This window comes from Camelus ferus, chromosome 5, assembly GCF_009834535.1.
Source record: "Camelus ferus isolate YT-003-E chromosome 5, BCGSAC_Cfer_1.0, whole genome shotgun sequence".
Lineage (NCBI taxonomy): Eukaryota > Metazoa > Chordata > Mammalia > Artiodactyla > Camelidae > Camelus > Camelus ferus.
Window position 1 is genome coordinate 80,210,735 of NC_045700.1, and position 15,726 is coordinate 80,226,460.

The following is a 15,726-nucleotide window of genomic DNA, read 5'->3' on the forward strand; positions in this document are numbered from 1 at the left end:
AAACTTTCTCCCAGCTTCCCCTGGGCCACTTTCCCTCCCCGGGGAAGGCAGCAGAGTTTCCAACTGGAGACTGGCCCCCATCACATCCCCCACCGCCCACCAGTAGGGACTAAGAGCAACAGCAGTCCTGTCTATTGAGTACCTAATCTGTGCCAGGCATCTGGCTGAAGGTCCTCTTCCAGCCACTCAATAACATGAATTGAGCACCAACTGTGTGCCAGACAGTGGGGATACAGCAATGAACACAAAGGATAAAAAAAACTTCTTGTATCAGAGTTTACATGCTGGTGTGGGGGAGCCTTTTAAACAAGATAAGCAAGTATGATGGTGATACATGTTAAGGGGCAAAAAAAGCCCGAGTAGGGTTGTTGGGGGAAGGGAAATCTGACACTTCAGTAAAGACCCTGGAGGGGGGCAAGAGCCTGGCAGGTATCCATGAGAAAAGCTTTGCAAGTGCAAAGGCCCTGAGGCAGTATCATGCCTCATATGTTCAAGGACCAACAAGAAGGCCAGGTAGCTGCAGCACAGTGAGTAAAGGAAGGAGCTTCTAGAAGAGGGGTGGGGGACAGGTTCTGACTCAGGTGGGGAAACTCCACCATCCGATGGCTGATCCAACCTCCCTAAAGGTCAGAGCTCCCCCATCCAGGTAGGGCACATCACAGAGAAGGGAAGACTCCACAACCTCGCTCAGGCAGGAGTCTCTTCTGGAATCTAACTACATGGCCTCCAGCTGGAATGCCAACCTATTCCCTTTTGTCTCAACCTCTGACCCCTTCTCACATAAACAAGCTCACGAGACTCCCAGAGGTCATGCATCTGGCTTCTGCCTGGACAGCCTTAAACCCCGGAGCCCCCTAGCCATCCCAAACCAGCCAAGGACATTCTGTTCTCAGCAGCGAAGTGGCAGCTGGGTTGAAATGATGAGACATAGCCTCACCCCTCCCCACTCCTCCCTACCCTCCTCCCCATGGTATCCCTCCACAGTCCCAGAGAGATTTCTCCCTGGCAGTTCCACACCAGGCTGGCCTCATTCCCACAGCATCCCACCCCCATCCCCTACTCTTGTCAGATGACCTTCGGCTGGGCCCTGTGCGAATAACACACCACATCTGGAGCGGCACAGCCAGGGAGAGCTGAGGCCCAGAAGGGTTTGAGCCCAGTGAGACCAGGAAGAGGGGCTACAGCAAGGAAGGGAAATAGCTGGGCAGGGCTTGGGCCAGGAGGGCAGAGGGCAGTGACACTGCTCTGGGTCCTCGAGACAGCTAAGAGTCACAAGCACTCTTGAATAATCTTTTCTTGCATAATTTATTTCATTCCATCAAGGACCCTGAATCAAGGGAATACTTATCAGCACTGAGAAGGCCTTTGGAGTATCTAGTGCAACCCCTCTCTTCGACAGAAAGGGAAACTGAGGTCCAGAAAGAGGGCAGGACCTGCGCATTGTCACATGGCAAACAGGTGTTAGAGGAGAGAAGGCCAGGTGACCTGAGTGAGATTCCAGTACCCAGGCTGGGCAAGTTACCGCACAGGGATGCAGACACCCGAAACCACCTGGGCCCCGAGGCACCTCTGCCACCTCCCCCAGACTCCCACCCACATCAGTGTCACCACAGGCACCTCCGCACCAGCCACTGGCCGATCAGATCATGCCCGCAGGGGCCCTCCGTGACACACCCCTGAGCACAGGCACAGGCAGCAGCACGCACCTGCACGCAGGCAGGCCCCTCCTCCGCAGCCTCCAGGGCTGGGCTGGGGAGCAGGAGGGATCTCTGAAGGGCAGAGAGGGAAAGCTCCCAACATTCCAAATCAGCCCAGCTGGGATCGGTCTGGAGCAGGCCCCTCTCGACAGCCCATAACTCACAGAAGTCTTGCCCTATGCTTTTCTGGAAGCCTGACTAGGGAAGGGAGGAGAAGGGGGACGTGGAGAGAGAGCAAAAAAGCAGAGTCAGCCAAGGAGCCTGGAGGTGGAACAGGCCACTCGAATAAATGTGAGCAACGGCCCAGGTACATGGATTCTGTGGGTCATGCCATCCATCCCCGCCTCCTCCGGCCGGAGGGTACCTAACAGGGGACCAGGGTAGAAGGAGATGCCATCCCCAGGTCCCACGAGCCCCAGGACAACAGGCACCTGGCCAGGCCTAGAGACAGGCAAGATGCCCTTTTATGGGTTTTTCCAAGGACCTAAGTCTCAGGATTGAAATAGAAGGCCTCACATCTCATCAGAAGGGACCTCATGACTCATATCCTCCCAATCCAGCTTCGGCCTTGGGACGTGGCCCCTTCCTCCTCCTTACCTAACAGATCAGCACCCGTGGGGGCTACTCAGCATGCTTGGGCCTAAAGTAAGCTGCAGCAGGGAGCTGAGGAAAGAGGGGAGGTGGGGCTGGCAGGGCACGGGATGGACTGTCACTCACCACCAGTTCATGGCTGGATGGAGGAATACAGGGGGCAGCCACCTGTGGGAGGAAGAAAGAAGGGGCAAGGTTAGCATCTTTCATCCCCATAGAAAACCAGGGCCTCCTGAGATCATTCCACTCTCCCCATCCCACACTAGACACCCCTTCCTTCAACTCACAAACACTGACACTCTCCAGTGGGAGAATTTGATGGAAGACCATGTAGCAACATGGAAAAACGCTTAGGCAATAATGCTCAGGTGGGAGCGGGAGGAGCAGAAGGCAAAAATGAAAGGATGTCACAGTTTTTAAATTCTGTTAAAAAATATGCCGAATGACTGGAGGTCAAAGCACCAGGGTTAAAGTAATAAGAATAAAGATTCTTTTTCCTTGGTTCCATGTTCTAAATTTTCTATAATATGGGAAGATTTGTTTTAAATTTTTTAAAACCATGTTTAAGACTTCTAGAAAAGAAAAAGTCACATTCTTCATTCTCCCCAGTGCCAAGATAGCTCACCCAAAGGTCAGAGCTGCAAACAGCTGGCAAGTTTCTCAAAGCGTGCAGGGAACAGGCTGGTGGAGGACCCCGCCGATTCTTCCAGAGGGAACTGGCCACTTCGCTAACTGATGAGGAAGGCCTTGAAGGGTGAAAGCACCCTCAGTGTGTGACCTATTACTTTAGTCATCATCCTCATCTTCATCTCTGATGGGGGGAGGTGGGTGGTGATGTGGCCTCAAGACAGAGGGAGAGGGCAGGGAGGGGGCTGGATTGCTCCTATCCTGAGATAACACTCCCTCTCTGGGGGCCGGGCAGCCAAACCACTATCCTGACAATTAGCAGGGGCCTTTATCAGAGACTCAGTGTGTTCCTTTTTTCTAGCTGGGACACGTTTTTCTTGGAGCTCATACCTCAACCTTGGCTCCAATTCCCGACCCGAACACCAGGCAGGAGGCCTACAGAGGGGACGGAGGGGGAAGCTCTCCCCCCGGGCCTGAGGGTGTCTGGACATAAGCGGTGGATGGCCAAAGAGGGGATAGCTCCCTCCTGGAACAGTGAGCAAGCCGGCCTCCCATCCCAGCCACCACCCCAGTGGAGCAGTGACAGTGACAGCCTATAGCCCCAGCTGGAAGAGCCCCAGCTCTTCACAAAGACCTCACCTTCAGCCCAGTCCTCCCGCCACCCACCCCGTTCTGTTGTCCAGCCAGCCCAAAGGCTCCCTTGGCTTGACACAGCAGCCCAGAAGGGGACCACGCCTGCAGGACGATGTGGCCCGAGCCCTGGAAAGGGTGGACAGGCTAGGAGTTAGCATCCGTGGGCTCTTGACCCAGTCACATGGCAGGCTCCTAACCCAACTCATTTCAAGCAGAGGCCTGCTTGAAGTCTCAGTACTCAACATTACTCCAGGACTTGGGAGAGTAACATATGAGGCCAAAAAAAGGGGAACAATATCTTAAACATATAACACATACTGAATGTGTATTGCATGACAGACATTATTACCAATGCCTTACCCACGTTAACTCCTGTGATCCTTTCAACGACCCAATAAGGTAGTACTATTATACCTCCTGTTGAGGTACAGGGTGCACACTAGCAGTGGCCTCCTCCTTGTCTCTTGTAGCCCCCAGCCCCAAATCCCATTCTGGGGCTTATAGGTTTCAACCTCATGGGGCCAGGCCCCCAGTATCCCCTGTTCCCTCTATCACCCACGGGTTTTCAGGCCCTGGGTAGGAGCAGGTGCAATCTACAGGACAGCACCCTGCTCTGTTCCTTCCTTCTGAGCTAGAGATGGGACAGAGCTGGGAACCTAAATAGGGGATCAACTGCAAAAGATGGGGGTGCCACTGGCTACTGCCTGAGCCTCCCAGCCACAGCCAAGTTCCATCCACCGCCATTGGCTTCCCCTGCAATATATCAGAGTGAGTTTCTAGTCTCCATTTGGGACAGGAGGCTGGGAAAGTGAGGGAGGGGGTTGCAGACACATTTTGAGGCAGAGTCAGAATAGACAAGTGTCTCTCCCCCAGCACCACCTTAAGAAAGTGGAAAAAATGGGGCCCCAGGTGTCCTTACCCCAGGTCCCTTCCCTGTCCCCCTGAGGCAGAGACAGCCCCTAGATCTGAGGGGCAGCTGTGGACCCCCAGTCCAAGGGCCTGATGCCTGGTGCCCCCTCGTGGCCTGCTGCCCCCCAGTGGGCCTCCCCCACCCGCCGCCCACAGCTGTGCATTCCAGGGCCAGCCGGCCAGCCAGCCCACTAACTTTGTTGTGTGTTTCAATGTTTCTTGTCTCTCTCTCTCTCTCTCTCTTTTTTTTAAGCAGAGAATGTTTCCTTAAAAGGCTCTCTCCTTCCCTCCGGCACCCTGGCCCCTGGCCACCCTCTCAGGAGCCTGGAATGTGCCAGGGAGAGCCAGGGCCCCCTGCCACTCTGGCCCATGCCCTGTGGCCCCAGACTCCTACTGTTGGCAGTGACCACTCCCCCTGCCCCCTGGGGACCCCAGCTAGGAACCCTCCCTCTGCAGATGAGGTGGCCTCTGGAGTGTCTGCAGGGGCTCTCAGTACCAACCCTGCCAACCTTTCACCTCCCCAGGGCTGACAGCACGAGATTCCAGAATTCAGGCCCAGGAAGTTGGCCTCAGGTAAGCCTCCTCCCCCTGGGTCTACCTCCACAACCCATCTGCACACAGGGTTGCTGGTGGACCCGAGGCTCAGCCTTTCCTCTTTGAAAAATATGCCAACTATAAAAGCAGCAGCAGCAGCAGCAAATAACTTCCATCACACTTGTTACATGCCAGGCCCTGTGCTTTGTACTTGGAGTAAATTAACTCACTTCATTCTCACAACAACCCTGAGTGTCCTGTTCTGTGGATAAGAAGGCAGAGGCACAGAGGTTAATCAGCTGTCCAGCAGAGGAGGCAGGATGCAAACCCAGCAGTCTGGCTCCAGACAGAGGCGTGCTCCTGCCCTCTCTGCTGTGCTGATTCTCCCATGAACACCAATTTCCACAGAGCACAAAAAGCCTGCAGGATGTGCTGATATGTCTGTTACTGTCCTAAGTCCTTTTCTTGGACTCATTTGATCCTAATAAAAAAATATATGGGCTTGTACTGTTATAACACCCATTTCACAGACGAAGAAACCAAGGCACAAAAAGGGTAATGACTTGCCCAAGGCCAATGCAGCAGAACGGCTTATCTCCGGAGTCTGCGAGGTAGAGAGCCAGGGATGCAGGCGGGATGTGAGTGTTACCGGGCTCAATCAGGGTCAATGCCTGACATTCATCAGCCCTCCACCCACAAGTATTTTCTGAACTTCAAAGGTCCTTGGGCACAATGCCAACAACAGGGCACAGCCTTGGAGACTACCAGGACATGAGGGTCTAAAGCACTCGACAGCAGCCAGCCCAAGCCAGGAGCTCCCTGTACAACCTGGTTCCTGCCGTCTTCCCCCACCATCATTCTGTGCTCATCCCCCCTTGTCCAGGACCCAAAGCCACCCACAAGGTGGCTCCTCTCAGTCCCTGGGATTGAGCTCTGCTCTTCCTCAGGGCCTCCGCATATGCTGTTCCCTCTGCCCAGGATGTTCTTGGCCCAGTTGTCTGCATAGCTAGCCCTCTCATCCTTCTGACTTTGGCTTCAATGCCATCTCCCAGAAGTCAAACAGCTAAAAGTAATAGTGTTGGCAGAAGCAGAAGTGGTAGTTGCTGAAATTTTCTGCACACTCACTGGGTGCCAGGCACTGTTCTAAGCCCTGGTCTGTATTATCCCTTCACTCCTTATGACCCCCTTGAGGTAGTTTACTAGCATCCTCATCTTACAAGATCTCAGGCAGCCCCCTCAACAATCCTGTGAGATCCAAGACGGCACACCTACCAAGTGACAGTGCAGGACCACCACCAGGCTAGCCTGCCTTCAGTATCTGCCTCTCCCAGCATGCCCTCACTGCCTCCACGGCTGGATGAGGCTGCACCGTGGTAGAGGTGCCGGGGCTGTGAGAGCGCAGAGAGAGCTCAGGGATCCCAGGCAGACTCCTTGGAGGAGGGGACACCCCAGCCAGGCTTTCACTGTTCTTTTGTGTGTCTCACCCACTTCCCCTGGAAGCCCCACAGGGGCAGGAAGCACATGCACCATTTTCATCGAGAAGCTCTGGTGCTTTGCTCAGAGCCTGGAGCTCATGAGGTACTTGGATAAGGTTTTTGAAGATGGAGATGGGGAAAGGGCATTTCAGGTGGAAATAACCACAGGAACAAGGCATAGAGGTGCGAATGCTTCATATGTTAAAAGAAGCCCCATTGGCTGGGACACGGGATGGGGGACAGGAGGGAAGAAACAGCACTGAAGGGCAGATCAAAGGAGGTGATAGAAGCAGACTGGCTGCAAACTCTCTTTCCAGGCTGGACCTTGGGCCACTCTCAATGTCCAGCAGAGGAGTTAAGACTTTTAGCCCTGGGGAGCCACTGAAGGTGCCTGAGTAGGAGAGGGACCAGGGGGAGGTGAAGGATGGGGAGCTTAAGGCAAGCAGGAGATGTGCAGTAACACCAATAATAATGGGGGGAAGGAGAAAGGGGTTGGAGAGGAGCCTGGAAGCCTAGAGACAAGGGGCCATCAGGCACCCTAAAACCTAGAGACACTCATCCCCACCTCATCTGGACAGATGCCCCTCCAGCCTCTACTCTTTCCCCACCAGAGCATGGCAGGACACCGCTCCCCCATTCTGGGGGCAGGCGGTCCCCCACTTCCCTTCCTGCCCTTCACAGAGCCGGCATCCTGCCCACAGCTCTGCCTGCTGCTCACCCGCCGGGTCCCGCCCAAGGAACCTGTGGCCAGAACGCAGCCATCCTCTGAGGCCTGGTCACTGAGGTGACACCAGAGGGGTCAAGAATAATGCAGACGGATCCTAGAGGGATCCAGCAGGCATGCCCCATGATCAAGGATGTAGCCAGATGACCCCTCATCTGTGGACAGCCCAGAACCTCAGAGTTCACCTCACAAGTCCACTGGGCTTTACCAAGAAGGCCCCAGGAGGCCCAGCCAGCCAGGCAAGGGCAGGCTAGAGGCCCAGCCAAGTGGACCAGGGCTTGGCTTGGAAGCCAGGTTGGGGTGAGCATGCGCTCCTTCAGGACCTGAGGGCGCTCCCAGTCAGGCAGCCATGAAAGGGCTGTGGGGGATGTGGGTGGGGTGTGTAGACAGAGCAAGTAGAACAACTGTGGCGAAAGAGGCAGAGCCCCAGGAACGGCCAGAAGGCACCGGCCTCCCAGACTGAGCTTCCAGCCCTGGGCAGGGGGGTCCCGGGGAAGAGGGGGCCACTGCCCTGACTCCATTTCCTTCCCAGGCCTGTGCCCCTCCTCCGGGCCTCCTATCCTCACCAGAGCTCGCTCCCGGCCTGCTTCGCTGTTTCCTTCCCTTATATAGAGTTCTGCTCGGGGCCGGGAAAGGAAGTACATCAAGTTCCTGAAGGCAAGAAGGGGCCTGTTCCCAGGGACACCTCGAGATGAGGGGCGGGGGCCATGCCCCAGCTCAGAGTCCCCTCCGCAGCCGGGGAGCCAGTCGGGGGGCAGATGGGGCCCGGCTCTTTCCCCAAACTCAGCACAGTCTGTGACTCAGAACCCAGGCAGACAAGACCCAAGGGAGTCCCAGACGGCCGGCTCGGGGCACTGCTCCCAGAACCCCAGCCCCAACCCCTCCCCCAAATCCTCCTGGGCCAGGATCCACTTGGACCATTGACCCAATCAGTCTGCCCCTCAAGCTCTAGCTGCCCCCTTCCCTGTACCCCAGTCGTCCCTCTTGTCTCAGGAGCCTCTTCTCAAGCCTCACCCACTTGCCACCCCAGCCCCTGCCAGCCTCCAGGTCCTGTAACACACTTAAGATGAGGCTCTCCAGCCAGGGGAGTTGCTAGCCACGCCCACACACGGCAACCCTGACCTGCACAGCCCAACCCCCACAAGGGTAGGGCCTCGTGTGCCCGACCCTCTGGAGCCCTCTGGAATGTGGTGTTTCAGATCAGCCCTCCCTAGAAGGTCCCCGAAGCAGCAGAGCGGGTGGGCTGGGCCTAGCAGAGCACACTGAGAGCCAGCGGGCCCCACCCTCTGAAGCCAGCCCCCTTCAGAGCCTGTCTGGTGGATGGCATAAGGTAGCATCTGGTTCGCTGGACACCTAGCTGGTGGCAGAATATTTTTTCTGAAGATCTTGCCTCCCCTGGAACCCCAGCTCAGGGACCACACTTGCCCACACCCAAAGTCAGTGTGGTTGCACACCAAGCCAGACTTCTCACAAGCAAACTCTAGCAAGCAGGAGAATCAGAAGCTGAGTTCAGCAAACAGGTACTGAGCGCCTCCTGGGAGCACAAGAGGTCAAGCCAGGGGCCCAGGAAGGGCCAGCAATGACAAGGGTGGGGCATGCGGAGCCGCAGGGAAGTACCAGCAGGGGCGAGAAGGCACAACTGGGCCTAGGGCTTGACACTGGTCAGCATCCTGGGCTCATAGCCCTGCCCCTATTCTGCCCCCTCCAGGGCTCCCCCACTGGCCACTGACAATTGCCCCACTCCCCTACCCCTGGCCACCCAAGGTGGTTAAGCCAGAAACCTGAGGGTCGGCCTGGACTCCTCCTCCTGCCCCAACCAAGCCTAGCCAAGTCCTCCACCCAAACATCTCTCAAAGCCCCTCCATCACCACCCCCAGTCCCGTTAGTCAAGGAGATTCTTGCAATAGCCTCCTAACACAGGCCTCTTTGCCCTCAGCCCTGGCCCTCTAATCCACTCTCCACTCAGTAGCCAGGGAACTATTTCTAAAATGCACATCCAGTCATGCCACTCCTCTGCCTAGAGTCCTTCTGAGGCTCCCAGCTCCATGGGATAAAGTCCAGGTGCCCTAATATGGTCCTCACAGCCCTTGAGACCTGGCCATGTCTCTCTTTCTGGTCCCATTTCTCACCTCTCCACTTCCAAGCCCTTGCTCCAGCCAGGGAAAACCACTTTCAAGTTTGGTTTTTCCCATGTACACTCTGAGGTAGGGGTTATCAACCCATTCTACAGATGGGGAAATGAAGCTCTGGCAGGTCACATGCTTAACCTGAGGTCACACAAGCAGTAAGTAATGGAACCAGAGTTTTACTTTGGGGGCACCCCAAGCCTCGGCTCTGCCCAGGACCACACCACCTTGCCCAGCCAGGGGCCACAGGCAGAGTTTCACAGAGGGCATAGCCCTGAGGTGGGTGGGCCCAGGAGATGTCAGGGGGCAGAGGTAGAGAGAGAAGACCAAGGTGAAAAGAGGCTCTGAGCTGGGGCCAGGAAGAGAGGAGAGAGGTTACCGAGGTTACACAGGGATGTGAGAAGGTTGAGGAGCCGGACACCACTGAAGGACCCAGCCTGGAGGACCCAGAGGACACGGGACCTCTACTACAGGAGGACCCAGAGAACATGGGACCTCTATTACAGAAGTGGAGGCATTGAACAGGGAGTCTAAAAAGCAGACTTCAAGGTGACCTTCTCCTGAGATCTAAAGAGCAGGGAAAACCCCAGCCCTTCTTCCCCACCTGGAGAAGGGCCATTTATTCTGAAGCAGGGGATTGGGTGACACGGCTTCAGCACTGAAAACAGAGCTTCTAGGAAGTTCCTAGAAGAATCTGGTCAAGGAAAGGGCTGTGGTCTGTGGTCAAGGTTCTAGTGGAACTGGGGACGGGGGGAGATGATGGGTATGGAAGCAAAACCATGCATTCATTCAACAACAGTGACCGAGGGCCCCTCGGTGCCATGTTCCCAGCTAGAGAGCCAGAGAGGAGTAAGAATGGCCCAGCCCAGGAGGGGAACTTGTGGCCCAGTGGAGGAGACAGGCATGTAAACAGAGAATTACAAAAGAGCCCAGTAACTGCTTTAATGGTGGTATGAAGAGGGTTATTATTTCACTGGGACTCAAGTCCATCTGTTTTTCCAGAAATTACACCCAGTGGGAGACTGCCCACCCCACCCCCTCACTCCCCATGAGAGTTTCTGTCCCTCGATGAGAACTTTAAGGGACAAAAGTCTCTGACCCTAAGCTGTGCTGGAACAGTGAGGCAGGAAGGATGCATGGGAAAAAAATTTAAGAGCATGGGGGAAACCCAAGAAGCCTCGGGAACTGCCGAGGAGCATGCTAGGGGCCGGCAGAGGAGGCTGGGGCAGGGGGCTGGAGGAGAGGGTGGGATGAGCCAGGCCCCAGAGAATTCCAGGGCTGGGGGCCACCATCAAATCCACAGAGACATCAGAGTTGCCCCCTTGCCTTCTGAAACTTGGCCACAGTCAGCCCTGCAGGTCTCTCTCCCTTCCACATCTGCAAAGAGCCTTGCAGACCATAAGTGTGTACAGCCCTGCTTCCTAATCTTAAGGATACCATTTGACTGTCTGGGGCACCATCAACAGCTTTTGAGGAGGAAATGCTACCCCAAATGTACACTTCAATTGTAAGATGCATTCCAATTTCAGAAACATTAAAATGTTTTAAAAAAAAAAAAAAGGACAACAAATTGTACCAGGCATACTACGTACATTTGATGTGTTTCAACTCATGTAACCCTTGCTTGAACCCAAAGGTAGGTTCTGTTCCTATGCCCACTTTACAGAAAAAACTGAGGAACAAGAACAGAATAAGAAGAGGTAGGTGATTCCTAAGGTCCCATCTACCTTAAGTTTCAGAGCTCGGAACAGTATAATACAATGCAAAAGATTCCCATCAGAACAATTTACCTTTATTCCTTTGGAGCTTTCGACTCTCACATGACCTTAAGCTTCAATTATCTGAAAATTCACTCATGTAGAAAACTCCTGGGCCACAGATGGCAGCGACAAGAGGAGTTAGTGTGTGATCGTTCCACACAATTAGCTCATGTCAAAGGCTGGTGTTCTGGAACCCCATCTGCTCTGATGGACTGTACCAGGAACCCTGGAAGCAGGAGGTCTGGAAAGCAGGACAGCCCAGATCCTTGTAGCTCCTTTAAATGCATCTGTGGCCGAGTCGCAGGAAGCCCCCTCTCACTCCCAATTAGCCAGCAGCAGAGACTTGAAGCCAGGCCAGCAATGAAGGCCAGCAGAGGCCTGGCTGTCACCGGCATTGTTTGGCTCCATCTGACGCATATCCACCCCCCTGCAATGTTTCCTTGTTCCCTGGGAGGCCCTCCAAGATGCACGCATCTGAAACCAGGTCTGGAGGGAAGAGGGGGTGGAGGGAGGAGCAGCGGAAGACCTGGCTCTATCTGGCTGGGAAAACACAGGCAGAATTTAAACGGACAGGAGAGAGAGCTCATATCAGATAGGCGCCTGGTGACACAGAGACACTGCACACACACAGCTCAGATGCCCCGAGGCACACACAGAGCCCACACACGCCATAGGACCACTGACAGGTCCAGATGCAAAGTCACTCCCTGGTGCTCCCTCCCGCCCCACCCCAAGCAGAGCAGCACAGACAGGAACACGGCAGCTCCATCAACACACCCATTGGCAGGGGCAGTCTGTATGGCCCTAAGCTCAGCTGATTTCAGGAAGCCAGAGGGGGAAGTGACCCATGCGGGCAGACAAGGGGAGGGGAGAGCACGAACCAGCGGCAGGGAGACGGGGGTGCAAGATGCCCACAGGAGCCTGCCCACACACTGCAGCCAGGCAAGTGACAAATTCCCCTTGGACTCGCCCATTCCACTGAGCCCTGCCCATTCTTCTGTAGGAATAAGATGACGGGGAAAAGCACACCAATGGAAGCTGGGCAGGAGATGGCAGAAACAGGAGGGCATGTGCACAAACGATGGGGCAGATCTAACTGGAGGATAAGCATCCTGAAAATTATGGGATGAAGGCATAGAAGCAGGAATTTTAGGTGTGGACGTGGTGAGGAGGAGCAAAACAAGAGTTTAGGGCTTGCGGACAACTATTTCATTTGAATATTTACAATGTACTGTGTACTTCAGACGCAGTATCACATTTAATCCTTCCAACAATATGCACAACAAGCAATACTCCGTTTTACCATATGAGGCCACTGAAACTCAGCAAGAAAAGTAAGTTTCCCAAGACCTCTCAGCATGAGCAGTTGAGCTGGGACTCAAGCCTAGGACAGCCAGAATATAAAATCTATAATCCTTCAGGTAATCCAAGTCACCTGGATGCTTAGAAGACAGACAGGGCAGCTATGGGGCCAAGGGGATTGGAGGTATAGATGGTGGGAGGGACTAAAGTGAGGCACAGAGGCAAAGGGGACAGGGGACATGGGCATGCAACCGGCCCCTGTTCCTAAGGACGGCAGGGGCAGTGGAGCTCAGGCTGCCGTGACTCAGTGGCTGGGCCTCCGGATAGCATTTCTGGAGCCCCAGATGGCTCTGTACAGTCTAAAGGCCACCTGCCCAGCAGAGACATGAGCCATTACTCACAACTGTTACTCACCCTTCTCTGCACCCCAACCGCTCAGCACATCACTTACTCCCACTCTGTCCCCTGAGAGTGGCCAACGGGGAGCCGGCAGATCTGCCCAGTTTCCTCCCTCACTTCACCAGCTCAAATCCTGCCATAGCATCCCCACCTGAATCACTGAGACAGAGACCCAGAGACTCTGGCCCACTCGCCCCCGACAGCTGTTGCCCTCCACTCTGTTCCAAGAAATGGAGCTGGAGGAGCAGTCACTGGGCAAAGACTCTTCCAATCCCAGGGCTGGAGGGGACCTCCCCCGCATCTCAGCGGGCGTCACACTAGGCACATACAGACCCTCCAGAGCCCCCACCTTCGTGGCAGACAGCTCTTCCAACAGCCCCAAGAGCAGGAGCCTCTCTGTTCAGAACCATCTCTGGACTTGGCAGAATTTCAGCACCAAATAGAAAGTGAGAACTCTCCCAACTCCAACCTCTCATCTCACAAACGAGAAAACTGACACTCAGAGTGAGGAAGTGATTTGTACAAGGTCACACAGTACTAAAGGGGGACTAGAAACAGGCCACCTGACCCCTGTCATCAGTCCCTCCACCACACTGCATAGTCCCTTCCCCCTGCCCGGAATCAGGGCAGGGCTCTGATGTCTACCAAGTCTTCCCTCACTCCCTCCTGTTGCAAAGCAGCTGCGCATCCCACAACACTGGCGATGGGAGATCTGAAGGTGAGATGGAGCGGGAAGAAAGGAGTTGCAGCCAGACAGTGGTTAGTGTGAGCAATCGCTTTCTAACAGTAAAGGGGCATCAGGAACAGTCTGCCGAAAGCAAGGAGATGGACCACAGGCCTTCCAGAGGCCCGGGAGCTAAAAGGCCAGGCCCTCTGGCAGGAGATGATGGAAGGAATTCCTGGGGTCCCAGCTGGGGATTAGGGAGAGTCCTGGCCACGTCTCTGCTCACCTCTCCTCCCCCGCCCCTCGCTCCGGTTTGCCCCTGCTCTCCCAGGGCTCCAGCCTGGAATCCAGGCCTGGCTGCTGCCTCCGCTCCCACGCTCAGCTCGCTCAGCTGGCCACAGCAAAGGCAGCGCCATGTGTGGTGTCAGAGGCAGTTCATAAGGCACCAAGGATTCTTCAAAGCCTCCAGAGGAGACTCCTCTATCTCTTATGCTCCCCCATCTCCCTCTGGGAAGCTGCACTCATCCCTGCCAAGAAGCCCCTGCCCCACTCTTTCCCTCCGCACCAACAATAGTAATACCAATACAGTAATAATAACCAAGGCTCATGCAGCATGTCCAGAGGACACGGTTCTTTCCATTTCCCACGTTTTACAGATGAGTAAACTGAAGCACTGAAAGGTTAGGTAAGCTGTCTGCGGTCACACAGTCTGTAAGAGGTGGGATCAGGATTCAAATCCAGACAGTGAGGCTGCAGAGTCTTTGATCTTGACCCCCACACCACACTGCCCTCGTGATAAGACCCCACTTAGGGAAGTTAAAGCTCCTGAAATCCCCGCTCCCTCATCCACACGGTCACTAAGCACCAGCAGTGGGCCAGGCACCTGGCCTCTGAGACACTCAACACTCCTCTTGGCTCCGGATGGGCAGCCCCTATCCGGACACTCACCAGGTCACTTACAGTCAGGATGGGCACCTGCTGCTTCCAAGTAGACAGGTCCCTCCACCTTGCCCGGGGACACTCTCGTTCATTGATTCATTCAACAAACAGTGAGCATCTACTGGGTACCAGGCAGGTGGTGACGGACGCCCCCCAAAGGAGCTTCTTAACACCTTAGAAATTGGAGCTGCCCACAGTCTACCCTCACTCCCGCCTGCTGCAGTCTGTCCAGCCCTTCGTGTGTGTGAAGCCTTGCCAAAAAGGGCTCTCTTCCAGCCTGAAAGATCTCCCAGGAAGGAGATCTCAGTGCTTCCCCAGCCTCCTGATCAAGAGAAGAGGACAGCCTGTGGGAAGCAAGCCCAGAGGCATGGAGTGACTCTGGAGTTTCCCAGTCCAAGGCTGAGCAACTGGAACACAGGACTCCAGGGGCCTGGGTTTGTCACCGGGTCTCCCTGGCCTAACACAGCCTTCACAGCTGTCCAGATCACCTTTCTCAATAACACCCTCCTTCTGTTTCTCCTATGTTAAAGCCTTCTGCTGCTTCCCTCTTTAACCTCTCTCAGAAAATTTCCCACAGCCAGACCCCAAGCAACACCTCCAGGCTCCCCCAAAGCCAGCCTTTCCCACCCAAACCACTTACTGTGGGCTGAGCCTGTGCCAGGCACAGAGCTGAGCACTTCACAAGTAGGATCTCATTTCATCTCCCACCATAACTCTGTGAGGGTAAGGATTAGCCCCATTATACAGATGCAGACACTGAGGCTCCACCCAAGGTCACATAGCTAGTAAGCAGCAGGGCTGGGAGGGTCACCCAAGCCTGTCCAACTCTGACACAGGGCTGGAGCCCTTGTTTTATCCATTGTTACTTTCGCGGCTCTGTGCTTTCCCCTGTGCCTGAAGAAGTCTTTGTCCCTTTTCCTCCCTATAGAACTCCTTCTCAACCTTCAAAACCCATCTCAAATGGCACCTCTTCTCTGAAGCTTTCTCCACTTGCCAGCTCATCTACACTGTTTCCTGCTCGATGACCCCTCTGCATTTTGCAGAAACCCTCTGTCTACTCCCCATTGTTTCTTACTAGACTACATCTCTCTGGCTTTTCCAGCCCCAGACTTACCCCTGGCACCTTGCCTGGCAGAGGGCCAATGCCCAAAAAGGCTTTTAAGTGTGCCCAACTGCATTCAGCTGCTGCCACAAGGCTACAGCAGGTGCACGGGCACTGCCCCAGCCCAAGGAGCTGACCCCAATCCCAAGCGGGCAACTAGTGTCCCCCAGTCACAGTCAACACCCCAGTCCATGTAACTAGGTGGGAGCTTCTCTGGTGCTTCCCCCGTTCCTGGCCTGGCGGT

The 15,726-nt window shown here is 55.0% G+C and overlaps 1 protein-coding gene across 12 annotated transcripts in view; it reads right to left on the bottom strand.

The window, feature by feature from the left end:
- The window catches only part of TNS1 (tensin 1), a 186,684-nt gene that overhangs the window by 109,009 nt on the left and 61,949 nt on the right, over positions 1 to 15,726 (bottom strand). For all 12 annotated transcript variants that reach the window (XR_004320092.1, XM_032480201.1, XM_032480203.1 and 9 more), the window contains one exon: positions 2,415 to 2,456. Coding sequence is in view for 1 of the 12 variants with exons in the window: in XM_032480201.1 (XP_032336092.1) it covers positions 2,415 to 2,456 (42 nt within the window). In the remaining 11 variants the exon portion in view is untranslated. The remainder of the gene's footprint in view (positions 1 to 2,414; positions 2,457 to 15,726) is intronic.